The sequence below is a fragment of the Typopeltis vanoorti genome, chromosome 14, assembly GCF_054136105.1.
Source record: "Typopeltis vanoorti isolate ZY-2024b chromosome 14, IOZ_Tvanoo_1.0, whole genome shotgun sequence".
Lineage (NCBI taxonomy): Eukaryota > Metazoa > Arthropoda > Arachnida > Uropygi > Thelyphonidae > Typopeltis > Typopeltis vanoorti.
Window position 1 is genome coordinate 115,366,190 of NC_143562.1, and position 16,423 is coordinate 115,382,612.

General features: G+C 37.9%; 1 protein-coding gene across 4 annotated transcripts in view; it reads left to right on the plus strand.

Annotated features, from left to right (window-relative positions):
- LOC150099849 (glypican-6-like) overlaps positions 1 to 16,423 on the plus strand; it is a 331,314-nt gene that overhangs the window by 217,916 nt on the left and 96,975 nt on the right. For all 4 annotated transcript variants that reach the window (XM_090404104.1, XM_090404105.1, XM_090404103.1 and 1 more), the window contains one exon: positions 1,586 to 1,713. In XM_090404104.1, the coding sequence (XP_090260230.1) occupies positions 1,586 to 1,713 (128 nt within the window). The remainder of the gene's footprint in view (positions 1 to 1,585; positions 1,714 to 16,423) is intronic.

Genomic DNA, 16,423 nt, shown 5'->3' on the forward strand with positions numbered 1-16,423 from the left:
TCTACCACTTCCTCGTCTCCAAGGAATCCAGGTGACCAGACTTGAGCACAATCCAGATGTGGAAGTATCAGCGTCTTATAAAGAGGAATAATAACCTCTTTATCTCTGGATGTTAGAGTGTTCTTCAATAACCAAATAATCCTATGTGCCATCTTGGACACCTTAGCATTGTTCTCTCTTAATTTCAACTACCTATCAAAAAACACACCCAAGTCCTTAGCCTCATCAATCTCTTAGAGTACCGTTCCATCAAAGCGGTACACAGCTGGTAATCTTTTAATCCCAAAATGCATAACTCGACACTTTTCCACATTGAACTGACATCATCTTTTGCCCATTTGCCAGCTTATTTAAATCATCCTGCAAACTCTCAACATCTGCTTGATATTTTATTGCACTACCCAACCTTGCATAATCAGCAAACAACTGAATATCTCTCTTCAAGTCATTTCCTATATCATTTATGTACAAATTAAACAATAATGACTCAAGCACAGCGCCCTGAGGCACAACACTGGTCACCTGCTTCATCCTGGATTCTGCTCCTCCATACACTACTTTCTGGTATTTCTCCATGAACCATTCTCTTATCCATATAAGAGAATGGCTCCAATCATGAAGGATAATATGAAAAAACTGCCATTTGTCAACTGATACATTGAATACAGAGTTCTGGGACACAAAGATATTCAGAGCCAAGGCTCACAACATGGATTTCCATGGTAGGACTGCAATATGCACACCCCACATTATCCAAATCAACATGCAGCAGCAGCATCTTCTGTTTTACAAAGAATGTGTTCAGTGGGAAATGGAAGCTTGGAAAGCTGTGTTATGGCGTGATGAATCATGCTACATCCCCTACCAAGCAGTTGGACAGGTGTATCTCAGATGCCCAGTGAACATCTCTTACCAGAGTGCATAACCCCAACTATGAAATTTGGAGGTGACGGTGTGATGTTATGGTCCTGTTTTTCCTTGTTTGGAATCGGACCTCTGTTTGTCGTTCCTCGAATATTGAACACTGAGAGATGTCTGAACATTCTGGACAATGCAATGCTTCCTACTTTGTGTTTCTACAGAAGTGACTTCTTTTTCAGCAAGACACTGCACCATGTCATAAAGCTGCTGCTGCTGTAACTGTGTGGTTTATGGACATGATGTCACCACACTTGACTGGTCTCCAATGAACTGGAAAACAGCATATGAGGTCAAGGGATATCTGCCCCACAACAGCCCAGGACCTCATTACGTGCTTAGAGGAAGAATGGTCGAAAATGCCCATTGATTACTATTATATGCTTGTGGAAAGTATGCCTCATAGGAATGTTCCAATCATCACAGCAGTGGGAGGTCCTACATCTTATTAAGTTCGATAGCTGTTTGTTCATGACACTATGGTGTACATTGACTTTCTTTCAAGCACTTATCTCACATTTTCTGTGTATTAATATATTGTGTCCTGCAGGTATTGTTCCAATGTGAAAAATTTATTTTATATGAAGCATACATTGTCTATAACTGATCAGTTATTATTATATCTTATTATTATTACTGTTTTTAAATGTGATCTGATCTATTTCAGAAGCACTTATGAAGATGATGACTCAACTTGATGAAGTTCTAAGTCTTGAATCTGTATTGGATCCTCTATTCAGTATTAGAGATATCACCTTACATTTCCAAGAAATGGGCTATACTCTTTCTCAGGAAGTACATAACAATCTAACTTGCATCTGTGATTTCTTATTGTTTTAATCATGAGCATGCATATATTGTTTGCTCATTTTATACCCTTAACACCAGAAGTATATTAGATGGTTCATAAATTCTATTCTTAAGTAACATGAATTTTTCCTTGTAATAATTGTGATAAATTTTTAATTTTGAAGAAATTGTTCACTAAGAATTAGCTGAAATTGAAAAGAAAATATAAACCTCATCATCAGAAATGAAGAGATACAGCAAGAATAAGTGAAGCAGAAATAGGAAGAAGGTACAGAACAGTGTTAGAAGAGAAACTTAAAAATGTGGACAAAGAAAAATATTAGAATCTAAGAGTGAAACAAGTAATGAAGGCGATAGAAGATGCAGTTGAAGAAACAGTACCAGAAGAAGAGAAGATCAAGAAGAAGTGGATTAGACAAGAAACACTGTCTGAAGTTAGTACAGGAGAAAAGAATGTTGAAGATGAGAAGGGATACATCAGAACAAATAGAGGAGCAATATACTGGGTGGCCATAAAATAACTTTCCCTCTTTGGAGGCATGTGTAGCTAAAACCAATAAACGGAATGAGACCAAATTTTATATTGAGACTTTTGAAGGCATGGGGAGATGATTTCCAAGAAAAAAAGATTTAGTACCAAAAGTCGCCGATAGAGGAACTTGCGAGAGACAGAAATTAATGTAGTGATTGAACTCACAGGAAATAATGTTTTATACATCAGAATCAGGGTCCCTTGGACCACATACACGATTTTCAATGTGCTGACCTTTCTTGATTCAATCACAACATTAATTTCTGTGTCTCTTGCAAGTTGTTGTTTTAGTTTAATTATTATTATTCTTATTATCATTGTAACGAGCCACATATCCAGCTGGAATGAGTGACGTGGCTGTCGCTTACATTGTCAAAATGTTATTATTCCATTTTATCTGCCTTTAATGTCATTATCCTTGTTTTCGATTCCACCAATGCCAAAATTTCCCCTACCGGCGACTTTTGGCACTAAATATTTTTTTCGCGGAAATCATCTCCCCATGCCTTCAAAAGTCTCAGTATAAAATTTGGTCTCATTCCATTTATTGGTTTTAGTTACTGATGCCTCCAAAGAGGGAAAGCTATTTTATGGCCACCCTGTAGAAGAAAGTGTAATGAGGTGAAAAAACCAGTCCGTATGGATAAGATGAAATGGTTAGAAGCCCAATGCAGTAATATAGAACAGCAGTATGAATAGCATAAAACTAGGGAGGTGTACAAAATGATTAGAACCATTAATAGAAGGTGGCAATCAAAACAGACCACAACAATGTTGTGGTCTGTTTTGATTGCTGTTGATGAGTAAAGATAAACGCTGTCTAAACTACATTTAGATAGCGTTGGGAAATTGACTGAAGAATTGAAGCAGATATCACCACCATGTAATGATTATAATATGGATATTTTAAGAGGAGAGGTAGAAAAAGCAATAGGATGGCTAAAACACAAGAGTCCTGGTAATGATAACATCACTGGAGAAATGATTAAATATGGTGGCAAAAGTATGGTTACAGAAATGCACCAACTATATAATATGTTATGGAAAGAAGAGAAAATGCAAGAGGAGTGGATGAAATAGATATTGGTGACATTATACAAGAAAGGAAATAAGCTAGAATGTAAAAATTATACAACAATTGCCTTGAGAGGTCATCTTGATAAGGTGATGATGATATTGACAGAAAGATTGAGAACACAATTAAAAGCATACCTTGCAGATGAGCAAGCAGGATTTAGGGAAGACAGAACTACAATTCAACAGATTTTTACAATGCAGTTAATACCAGAGAAAGCTAGGAGAAAAAACATAAACATATATACTTGCTTTGTTGATTTTCAGTAGGCATTTGACAGCATTGACCAGAAAGTGACATTAACAGTGCTAGAATCCTATGGAATTGACAGAAAACTAATAGCTATATTAAAAGATCTTTATAAGAATGCAGTTGCAGAAGTTAGAATAGGTGACGATTTGGGGAAATGGTTTAAAACAAGCAGAGGTACTAGACAGGGGAACCCAATATCACCAAGCATTTTCATCGCACATTTAGAAAGAGCAATGGATAAAATGAAGGAAGATGCAAAATTAATATCAGTGCATGGGATAAGAATTAATAATCTGAGATTTGCAGATGACATTTGTTATTACTGAAGAAGGCAAAAGAGAACTACAAAAAAATTGAAACTGTTAAATGTGGAAGGGCAAAGATTTGGACTTGTTATGAACTTTGAAAAACAAAGACAATGGTATTTGGTGAGAAGAACATGAAACAAAAGATACAAGTGGATGGAATTGATATAGAAAATGTAGAACAATTCACATATTTGGAAAGTAAAATGACATATGATTTGTACTGTAAAAAAGAAATAAAGATCAGGCTTGCAAAGGGAAGAACAAATCTGAAGGCCATGGATAACAACTGGAAAAGTAAAGTGATCAGCCTGCAAACAAAACTAAGAGTACTGGAAACATGCATCTTTAGTGGTGTACTGTATGGATCTGAAATGTGGGTAATAAATAAGGAATCAAGAAAAAGAATTTTGACATTTGAAAGAACTTGTTACAGGAAAATTCTAAGAATAGGATAGGTACAGAAAGTCACAAATGAAGAGCTATATTGGAAGATACAACCAAAGGAGAATCTAATGCAGAAGATTATAAAATGGCAGCTGCAATTATTTGGACACATCTGCAGAATGAGTGAGGACCAGAAGATAAAGACATTCATGTTTAGTATTAATGATGATGTGAACAGAAGAGGTAGCCCATACAGAGAATGGATAGATGACATAAAGGACTGGTGTGGAATGGGAGTACAGAAACTGCAACACTGTGCACTGGACAAAGAGAGGTAGAAAAAGATAGTGAAGGAGGCACCAATAGGCAGTGAGCCCATAAACTCCATACTTTCTAAACTAAGCAAAGCAAAAGTTTGCATGATGAAATATTGTGTTAGAAACCTAAACTTTGTTGCAATTTGTTTATTTGATTTAGCTGATTACAAATTATTAATTTTAATATCATCTGACTTAAATTTTCTGCATATGGTGTTATTGATGTATAACGCCAACCTCTTGGCTTCCTACTTCTCCTACAATTCTTGCATAGCTGATCATAGTAAATGTCCTCCAACCATTTCAGACACTGAATGCCACAAGACCTTTGGCCAGAAAGAGATGAGAAAAATTTTGCTCAAAATGGATACCAAAAATCCCTTTGTCTTGTTGGCATCCCTCCAATTGTTCTAAAGGTCTGTGCCCCAGAGTTGACTCCCACTTTATACCACCTGTTTACACTTTCTTATTCCCCGCATCTATCATGTAGTCTAGAAATTAGCTTGTATACAATTTATTCCTAAGAAGAATAACAAATCTTTACCTTTAAACTATCACCCAATTTCTCTCACCTCAATTCTTTTTAAGTAATGTAAAGAACCATCAACAGTCCATTCATACACTACCTTCAGTCTCATCTAATAAATGACCAATGGTGTGTATTCTCTCACTGTTGGTCAACAGAGAACATCTCTGAACAAACACCATGGAAAGGTTTGGTGAATCTCAAGTGGTTACTTTTGATATCACCATGGCTTTTGACCAAGTTAGGCACCAAGTGTTGAAATAAATTAAAGATGCCAAGAAATTGTATTCTTGTTTAATCCTTATTCCAAGTGTAAGCAAACAAATTTTGCACGTGAAGTAACTTTACGACTCATATATAGAGGCTAATGACTTCACATCACTTGCCTTAGTATCCCATAATGCAAAGCACATATCCTTATGGACATGTATAATGCTATGCATGATGGGAAGGGTCACTGCTCAGACAGGTTTCAACCTTTACTGAGGTGAAAAGTAAAGGGGTGCCTAGAGTAGTTAGTATAGGGATGCAAGACAGCCTGATAGTATTAGGAGAAAGAAAAGACAGATAGATAGTATGAGAGATAGAGAAAAGGCCTCAGCTCTTTTATATCATCATATAGCCAAAGGCTATCAGTTTTCCCTTTTTCACCAATCTGATATAGATAAAAAACCAAAAGACCAATGGAAACTACTAAAGTGCAAAGATCACTGGTACCTAACCAGTTAGCCTTATCTGGGTTATAACCACCTTGAGTTTCCTCTGCCTGGGATTGCGCTGCAGTCATCCCTGCAATTCACTATAGGCCACATTGAATTAAGAGGATGGAACTGTTGAAAAAACCTCTGATAGCAAAAATAGGCAGAATTTTATCTCCCCCCCCCCAAGTGAATATTGCATAATGTTCACCAAGGGGGGGGGGATATCACCAACTAGTCAAAAATTTGATATCTCCTAGAATGATTCTTTGTAAATATAAAAATCATCTGACTGAACAATAAAATTTCCACAATACAATATTTTAAAGCATTTGGATGTCATATTGCTGGTTTTCAAATCCATGTTTCTTTCTAACCTTCCATAAATAGTATTAATTCATTAATTATTTATTAATTAATAATTTAATAATACATGATTTGATAATACAGTCATACCCGGACTTACGCGAATCCGGAGTTACGCGGTTTCTTATATGTACGTATTCCCATCCTGCTACGTATTCATACACGATTTTTATAGCCTACAAACTTTGCGATTGTTTAATGTTATGTTCTTGATAAAAATTTTATCACATAAAAAATAATAACATCGTCCAAAAGAAGCAAGTCTGATTCTTCTACAGCTAGCAAGAAAAGAAAAACATTGACTTTGGAAACAAAACTCAACATTATTAAGGATTTTGAAGGCAGAATGAAAATTTGTGAGCTAGCAAAGAAGTTTGATCTACAGGAATCCACAGTAAGAACAATCATAAAAGAAAGGTTTACAGATTTTGGAAGACATAGATTCTAACAAGGAACAAATTGTAGCCACAAGGCAAGGAATAAAAAAATCATTAGCTTGCTATGAAAAAATTTTGCATGACAAGAAAAAGACATTATGCTGTCAGATGAATTTATTAGATTTTATAAATAACTACAATTACATAGAAAAACTACAATAATGGTAATATTTCTTAAAAAATATAGGTGTTTTTGTAAACCTTTGGTCCCAATTAACTAATATTTTGTATGTTTGTATATATAAATTACATGCAAATTTATACCCCGAGTTACCTGAATTTCACTTACATGCTTTTTGTTGGTCCCACCTACCGTGTAACTTTGGGGTATGACTGTATATAAATTCATTCATTAATTATAAAAATCAACATTCTCTTCCCATTGCTGACAGGTGGTGAGTTCTGCAAAAAAAATAACCACTCATGTTGTAAGTTTAGGGTTTCATTTTTGATAACGAAGTGTGTCCGAATGATTTTTGGTGCGAATTCTATCAGATTTATTAGTCTAAATTGCCATTTTAAATATCATACAATGGCAGTCATGAGGTCTACCACGCGGGCATCACCATACTAGGCAAAGGCAAATGAAAGCCAAGTAGCTTTGGCGACATAGACTTTTCTAAATCAATTTGATGTCATGAGTGCAATATGTATACATTGCAGAGTGTAAGGGATGTCTTTGTAGAGAGAGAGAGAATGAACGAGAGACGAGAGAAAGTATGGATTTGTCGGAAATGCGATATATTGTTGAACCACAATACACAGAATGTGAAACTGAATGAAAAGATAGATGGTGTACATGAAAGAAACGGAAATGAAACGAAAGATAGAAAAACTGAGGGATGGAAAGAATGCAAGGATGTAGAAGCGAAAGTTATGGAAAAAGTTGTGAAAAACGGGAATGAAACAAAAGCAAGAGAAACTGAGGGAGTAAAAGAATGCAAGGATGTACAAGCAAAAGTTGTGAAAAACGGAAATGAAACGAAAACAAGAAGAACTGAGGGAATAAGAAAATGCAAAGATGCAGAAGTGAAAGTTATGGAATAAGTTACAAAAAACAGAAATGAAATGAAAGCTGGAGAAACTGAAGGAGGGAAAGAATGCAAAGATGTACAAACGAAAGTTAGTGAAAGAAAGTGTGAATGAGGAAAAGGAAGAATCAGAGGTAGCGAGATAGAGAGTGAAATTGTCGGAATACAAGATTTAATGAAACAGTTATTGGAAATGAAAAATGAAATGAAGAATATGTTGAGTGGAAATAATGAAAGTGTGCAAGAGAACAGAATGAAAGAAAAAAAGAGCTAAAGAAGTGACAAGTGATTCAAGGAGAGCAGTATATGGAGACTCCATAATTAGAGGACTAGCTACTGAACAGAGTCCATAAGGTCTGTTATCTGGTGGGAGAATAAGTAAAATAATTAAGGCATTGGACATGAGGAAGAAATGAGCAAGACAGTTAGTTGTGATTGTAGGGAACGATTGAGCTAACTAATAAGAAGGATGTGAGGACAAATATAAGTAGACTGTTGAGAAGAGTGAAAGATAACAGTATAGTGGGAAAGTTTGTCAGTGTGTTTCCCAGGTATGATAATGATGATATGTTACGGAGAGCCAAAATCATGAATGGTATGCTAGCGGAGCTGTGTGAGGAGAAGGGAGTGGATGTTTGAGGAAAGAATGAAATTATACAGGCGTGATGGGTTGCATTTAAATGGCTTTGGAGTGAGTGTGCTGGAGAAAGCGTTGCTGGATGAAAGTATAGTGTGTGGAAGTACAGTGTGTGATGCGTGCCAGAGATCTGAAGAAAGAGATGAAGGGAAAAATCAGGAGAGTGGTACTGATGAGACAGCAGTGCTTGGCAGTAGAAACAGTAATAGTGTGAGAGAGGAAGAGAAAATGGGAATACAAGAGGAACAGGGAAGCAGGGAAAACTCCAGTGGACAGGGAGACATGGCATAGAGAGAGGAAGAGGGAATGGGAATACAAGAGGAACAGGGAAACGGGTGCGAGGGGAAGCTCGGATGGACAGGGAGACATGGCATGTCTCCCTGTCCATCTGAGAGAGTGAATGTTGAAAGTGGCAGTGTATGTGTATGAAGGTGGAGTATATTGCAATGTGGGTAGAGAAGTTGAGACTGAGCAGATATGTGGTAAGCGGTGATAAAGGTGATTGGGCAGGCTTAGTGGGAAAATAACAACCAACATATGGCTTGGATAGGACTGGCTATAGACCTAAAAATGAACTACTGTGTTTGTTTACAAATTCCAGAAGTACTAGAAATAAAGGAGATGAAATGGTTTCAGTGATTGAGTTTATTCGCCCCCAAATCATTGGAATAAGTGAAACATGGTTGAATGAAGATGATATCGTAACAAGAATACAAATGGAAGGGTACAGTATTTTTTGTGAGGATAGAAAGGGCAGGAAGGGAGGGGGGGAGTGCTGCTGATGATAGCAGGGGAATTAAGTCCACATAAGGTAGACATGAAAGGGGGAAATAGTAGTAGTGGTTATGAGGCAGTGTGGTGTAACATGCAGGTTGAGAGGAAGACGTATTTAGTTGGCTGTTTCTATAGGCCTAGGAATGTGGAAGGTGGTGATGAAGAAATATATAAACAACTTGGATTAGTGAACAAGGGAAGGGTAATTATTATGGGTGATTTTAATTATGGTGGTATAGATTTGGAATGAGGAGATAGCATATGGGAATAAGGAAAAAGAATTTCTCAAGTTACTGAGAGATAACTATCTCAGACAGCACGTAAAGAAGGGCACACACGAGGATCAAAAGTTCTAGATCTCATTTCATCACAGGATGTAATTGTTAGAGGTGTTTCACATTTTCCTCCAGTTGGTGAAAATGATCATGAAATAATCACTGGTGTTGGGGCTAGTCATATGCAGACTTTTGCGAGGAAAGTGTGGAATTATAAGATTGGTTATTATGACAAGCTTAGGAGACTGCTTTGAGCTATAACATGGAATGAGGAGTTGAGCGATTAGGAAATAAATGCTGAATGAATGTGTATGAATGTATTCTGAAGGCCAAAAGGCTGAAAAAGGTAGGTGTAAAATGGATGAATGTGGAGCTTAATGCGTTCGCTGCCACGCTACTTCGGCATAGTCTGTTCCTGTACGCCGAGCAATTTCACTTCTTCAAGGTCAGTATGGTAATCTCGTTGCCAGCGATAAGCGTCATACGAGTATACTCGTAGTTGGCTTGTGCAGAGCACATACCATCTCTGACTATACACAGTTTTGTTGCTAGCTCCACAAGCCAAGCATTTTCACTTCTTCAAGGTCAGTATGGTAATCTCGTTGCCAGCGGTAAGTGCATACGAGTATACTCGTAGCTGGCTTGTGTAGCTCATATACGAACTACGAGTATACTCATAGTTGACAGTGAATGTGTTAAGCATTAAATCTGGAAAAAAAAAGTACTTTGGAGGAAGTGCGAGATGAATAATGCTAATAATCAGTCAAATGAAGAATATAAAGAAGAAGCCAGGAGAGGGACTCTGTCTGGAAAAAAAAAAAGTAGAGTATGAGCAGAAATTGCCTGATTGGCAAAGAAAATTCCTAGAGAGTTTTTTAGATTATGTTGCAAGTAGGAGGAAAAGAATGATCATGGTAAGATGAAGTTAAGGGATAAAAGTGATAGAATAGTAACTGCTGTAGAAGACATTGTTAAGGTATTCAGTGATGAATTTATAATGGCGTTTCATCCTGATTAGGGTGAAATCATGAGAAACAAGTGTAGAGGACATAGGAGAGGATGGCTTAATTGTGAGTGAGCAGGAGGTATTTGAGGAAATAAATAACCGTGATGAAATATCACCATTCATCTTAAAAGCACGTTCCAGGGAACTGGCAGTAGCATTGGCATGCCTGTTTAACAAGAGTTTTGCAACAGCATAGGTTCCAAGGGAGGGTAAACTTGTTCCACTGCATAAAGGTGGTGATAAGGCTGTAGCTTCAAATTATAGGCCGGTCTGTGTGTCTGAAGTTGCGGTGAAGGTCCTGAAGAGATTGGTGAGAAGTAGGATACAGAAATGGGTTGATAGCAGCAGTATTCTCAGTGGTTGTCAGCATGGGTTTGTTAAGGGGAGATCATGTTATACTTATGTACTATAACAATATGACAAATACCTTGGACAGGGGAGATGCATATACATTGGTGTACTTAGATTTTGCAAAATCTTTTCATAGACTACCACGTGACAAGCTTTTAAATAACTTGAAACAGGTTGGATTGGATAACAGACTTCTGGGTTGAATCAGTTACTGGCTTTCAGAAAGGTATCAGAAAGTTTTATATGGGGGGGGTATCCTGAAAGAGAAAGGTCACTAATGTTGTACCGCAGGGATTGGATTTGGGACCACTGTTGTTCAATTTGTATATTAATGATATTGGGATGGGTTTAACTAGTGATATCCAGCTATTTCCAGATGATGCAAAACTGGGGAGAGTAATGGACAGTCAAGCGGATGTTAATGCCTTACAAGAGGACTTGAATAGATTGCATGAATGGGCAGGTAAGTGAAACTATCAGTTCAATGTTGGCAAATGTCAGGTTTTGAGATTTGGGAAGCAACGATGGGATGTAAAGTATATACTTGATGGGCAAACTTTAACGGAAGTAGAGGAGATGAGAGATCTAGAAGTGATCGTAGACATGGACCTGAAATTCAGGATCCACATTGCACAAGTTGTGAAGACATCATGTTGGACAATGGCAATGATGCAGAGGACCCTGGCATGCAGAAATAGAGAAGTTATATTTGCATTGTGTAAGGTCTTGATCAGGCCTTGTATAGATTTGTTCACTGGGTTTTCATGGTGACGAGGATATGTTGGAAAGGGTACAGAGAAGATTCACAAAGGTAGTCAGTGGTCTTTGGAATGTGGAGTATGAGGACAGATTGAGAGAATGTAAGTTGCAGAGTCTCGTGAATAGGAGGAAGAGGGGGGGGGGATATGATTGAGACATATAAGCTGACCAGGGGTTGTTATCGGGTAGACATGGAAGAGATTTTTCATAGAATGGGAGAGAGGAGTAGAACAAGAAGCCATTGCTGGAAACTCTGTAAGGAGGATGTGAACAGAGCAGTGAGCAGCAGGTTCTTTGCATGGAGGATGGTTGGTGAGTAGAATGCATTGCCTGAGTGTGTTGTGGATGTAGACACATTGAATCAGTTTAAGACGCGGTTGGATGAGCATTGTATGCAATAGTGTGTACTTTCCACGATGATTCTTTGACTCCATGGAGGTCAAATGTTAATAATCGTTATCCTTCAAAGTGCCCACTTCATCATCGGCACATGCTAATACCTTATTTTCCTTCATAGTTGAAGGAACTGTTATTCCTCACAGAGCATGTGTATTGTTGACTTCCTGTAAGAAAGATTCAAGAACCAATGCAAAGAGCAAGGGACTAAGAGGGCAACCTTGCTTGACTCCTTTTCAAATTTTGACTGGGTCTGACAGGAAGCCAATAACTAGGAGGCAGTTAGTTGAATTGGCATAGGCTCTTTTGATAAAGGTTAGCAACTTTTTACTTACACCAACTTGCTGGAGGATGTGGATCAGAAAGGGATGCTGGTCGACTGATTTTTCATATTAACTAAGCAGATTAGATTCATGTACCAGAAACATTAAATTCTACTGCTTGGCTCCTAAAAGCACACAGGTGTACTTTTAATTATGTATCTCATTCCCCCTTTGATCCTGTTATTGATAATACAGAAAAATATATTGCAGTGAGTATTAGATGGAGAAATAGGTCTCCGGCTGCTGATTAACATGTGATCTCTATTTGGGTTTGGAATGACGATAGTATGGCTTGCTACTAATTCATTTGGTATGTGTCGTGATTAGAGAAAATAATTAAATAGAATAACTAGAATGGGAAGAATAAAATCCCAGGCCTTGCGGTAAAGTTCTATCCCTAGACCATCAGGTCCTGGGGATTTTCTTGTCTGGCATTTTTTATAAGTTATGGTAACTTCAGATGCTGTAATAGGTCTGTCAAGCCTGTCTTGGATATGAACAGGAAAGTCATTAATGTTTCAAGAGTTATAATTTCCAACAGTGTCTTTTGTCTTCAAATAGATTTTTGTAGTGTTTTTGAAAGTAGTCAAGGATGTCTTGAATGGTGGACACAATCGGTGCATATTATTATTACATGACACCTTCAGGGAGTTCAAGGACTCATCGTGGGAGGGCACACTACTCTACTTCGCTAAATACATCTCATCTCCACTACTACTTAACTCTCCAACTATGACACTACTACATCAATGCCATCTATTGCTCATCATCACCAACAACAGTATTTTTGGTCTGTAAATTGCATGTGTTCTGAAGGCCGATTTGTCTTTATGCGGGACGAAAAACCAGAGTTTTTGGGAGAAATAACTTGTTATCGCCGTATGAGATCAGCTAATTCACCTTCAACTGAAAAAGTTCATATAAGGATTCCCCTCTTCATGACGAGAATCGAATCCAGGTCTTTTCTAATCAAAGGATGCAATGTTCTGCTATTCTTCCAATTGCGCTATGGTGAGTGATAGACATTTCTTTGTGGAATTTAGTGAATTGTCTATTGAAGAATGCAGCTGAAGGGCAATCTGCTAAGTGCTGTTGTATTCTTATTTTAAAATTTCTTTCTTCTACTTGTTTCTGCCTTTCCACTTCTGTCTCTTTGTTAATGTTTCTAATGATGTTGCTACATTCTATACCATTGCATTGGTTTGTTACGGACCAGATTCTCTTTATACAGGTCTTTCAACTTTTTTCTTTTGAAGAAATTGAGATCTCACAAGTGGGAGCCAGACCCAGAAGTGATACCAAGATTGAAGTAATGCAGAAGTCATATTTCTATATACAAGTAGCAAAAATTTGTTACATCTTATTATTAAAATACTCTGGATTAGTAGTAGAAGTTGAAAGTTTTTTCACTTGCTTATACTTTAAATGAAAGAATCCAAGAAATTATATTCTTCATTTAATCCTTTATCCAAATGTAAGCAAATAAAGTTTGCACGTGAAGTTACTTCACAACTGGGCGACTCGTATATCGAAGCTAATGACTTCACCTCACTTGCCTTAGTATCACATAATGCAAAGCATTTATCCTAATGGACATGTATAATAATAATAATAATATTATTATTATTATTATTATTATTATTATTACATGCCTCCAAGGAATCTAAAGACTCATCGAGGAAGGGCAACTACTCTACAACTCTCCATCTCCACCACTCAATCCACCAACTACAGCAAGCCACATCATCACCAATGCCATCTACTTCCTGCCACCACCACTAGTATTTTCACAGACACCAATGCCCACGGTGGGATTCGAACCTATAGCCTTTTGGCTGGAGAGCAGATATGCTAACCATTCAGCCAGCCAGGCCGGTAAGGCCAATCAGGTCTGGGTAGTGATGCTTCCCATAATGCAATGCATTATGGGAAGCATCACTACCCAGACTGGTTTTGACGTTTATTGAGGTCTCATCACTGGTAGCCAGATCCAGAATAGATACCAATGTTGGAGTAATGCAGAAATCATATTTTCATGTAGGTCTATTAAGAAAGTCCCCCTCTCTGCCTGATTTCTGCAATTGGGTATCCAGCTATTTGGTTTGCAATTGCTTTGAGTGATGGTGGAAGGCTCCTTATCTTCTATTTATACAACTAATACTGTGGTACCATAAGGCTCTATTCTCTCATCCAGCATCTTCCATATATGATCTACTCCAACCTACTGCCAATCCAGTACAGAGGTGCCTTGCAATTTGACACAAATCCATTGGCAAACTAATGTTGAATTGCGAAACTGTCAAATTACGGGACAATATTTCCCATATAAGTGTATGGAAAATAGATTAATTCGTTGTCGGACCTCCATCCCATTTCCTCTAACGGGAGAAGGAGAGAAATACACCATATTATTTACTTTACATATTTTACTATTGTATAACACACTAAATTACAAAATACACTATTATATACACCATACATACAATCCCATTGAGCCTTAGATGTTGGAAGGGAGTCTTCTTTATCCTGTTCTACCTCTTCGTCTCCTCTTTGCTTGAACAGGGATGAGGAACTGATCAAGGGTGGACTGTCTCTCCATCTTTTTCAAGTTGGTTTTCAAGTGATGCATGATGGTGTTGTTGAACAAGTCTGTCATTCTACTTACATCAGCAGTGTTGCGGTGTCATTCCAAACAGACTGCACCTTCTCACAGTGTAATAAAACTTCTTTAATGGCAGCTGTTGGCATCGACCCTTTTTCCCTGCCATCCTCTTCTTCAGATGAAATTCCTCTTTCTCTCTTCTTTGTTTGCTGTTTTCGCAGAGTGCTCTGAGTTCTTACATGGTTAGTTCGTCATCGTGATCCTCCACAAGCTCTTCTACATCCACATCATCAACCTCTTCTATGTCGAGATTCTCCACTGTTGAAATGATCTCTCACATGGCTGCAGCTGCTTCTGATTCTCCAGCTGCTTGGTCTGCACTGTTGTCATCCTGAGAAAAATTAGGAACGAGATTCTTCCACAATGCACAAAGGGTTCTCTGTGTCACTCCATCCCAGGCAGTTTTAATAAAGGAAATGGCGTGTAGCATGTTGAACTCAGTCTTCCAGAAGTCCTTCAGTGTCTTATCAGAAGAGTGAGTCACGTCGAAAAGCTGTGAGAACAAAGCCTTGGTGTAAAGTTTTTTAAAACACACAATCATTACTTGACCCATGGGTTGGAATGGTGACGTCATGTTTGGAGACAAGAACTGGACTTTGATGAAGTCAAAGTTAATTTCAAGAATGTCCTCTAAGTCTTGAGGGTGGTCACTAGCATTGTCAAGGATCAGCAGTACTTTCAAAGGCAAATTGTTGTCAGTGAAGAACTTCTTCACGCTTGGGGGGGGACAAATACTTCAAAAATCCAATCATTGAAAACTTGCTGTCTACCCAGGCTTTTGCATTGGATTTCCACATCACTGGCAGTTTGGACTTAATGATTTTCTTCGCAAAGCACCGAGGATTTTCTGCATGGCAGACAACCAGAAGTGTGGCTTTAGTTTAAAGTCTCCGCTTGCATTTGCTGCCAATGACAAGGTAGGCCTATTGTGTAAAGTGTTTCATAGGCTTCTGTTCTGGGAGCCTCACTTCTTCTTGCGTGATGTAAGTTCGATTTGGCAAGCGCTTCCAAATTAACCCAGTTTCATCTCCGTTAAAAATTTGTTGTAGCAGGTAGCCTTCCATCATCATCATCATCATCAAATTCCTGCCATGTACCCTCAAGGGGTGTACAGGATATGACAGTACTACATGAAAAAATTACATCATTACTAACTTCCTATCTACAATTTTCCTCCAAATCAGTCTGTTACTTGTCAACACTCCAACATTATCAGATCTTATATTTCTATCGTCCAAGGCACTTTGTACCGTATCAATCCACCTATATCTTGGTCTTCCTCTGGGTCGTTTTCCTGCCAACCTGGCAGAGAACACTTGTTTTGCTAATCTTTCCTCTCCCATTCTATTTAAGTGACCATACCATCTGAGATTAGCTCTGCTAATGCATTCCTGGATGCTGACAATGTCAAGTTCTTTCCTAATATCCTCATTTTTAATATGATATTGCCATTGATGCCATCTGTTCACGCCTCTAATCTTTCTCAGGACTCTCATATCTGCGGTCTCTAGTCTTTGGTCAAGTGTTTTACTTCTGACCCAGCTCTCAGATCCATAAGTTAAAATTGGTTTGAACACAGTCTTGTA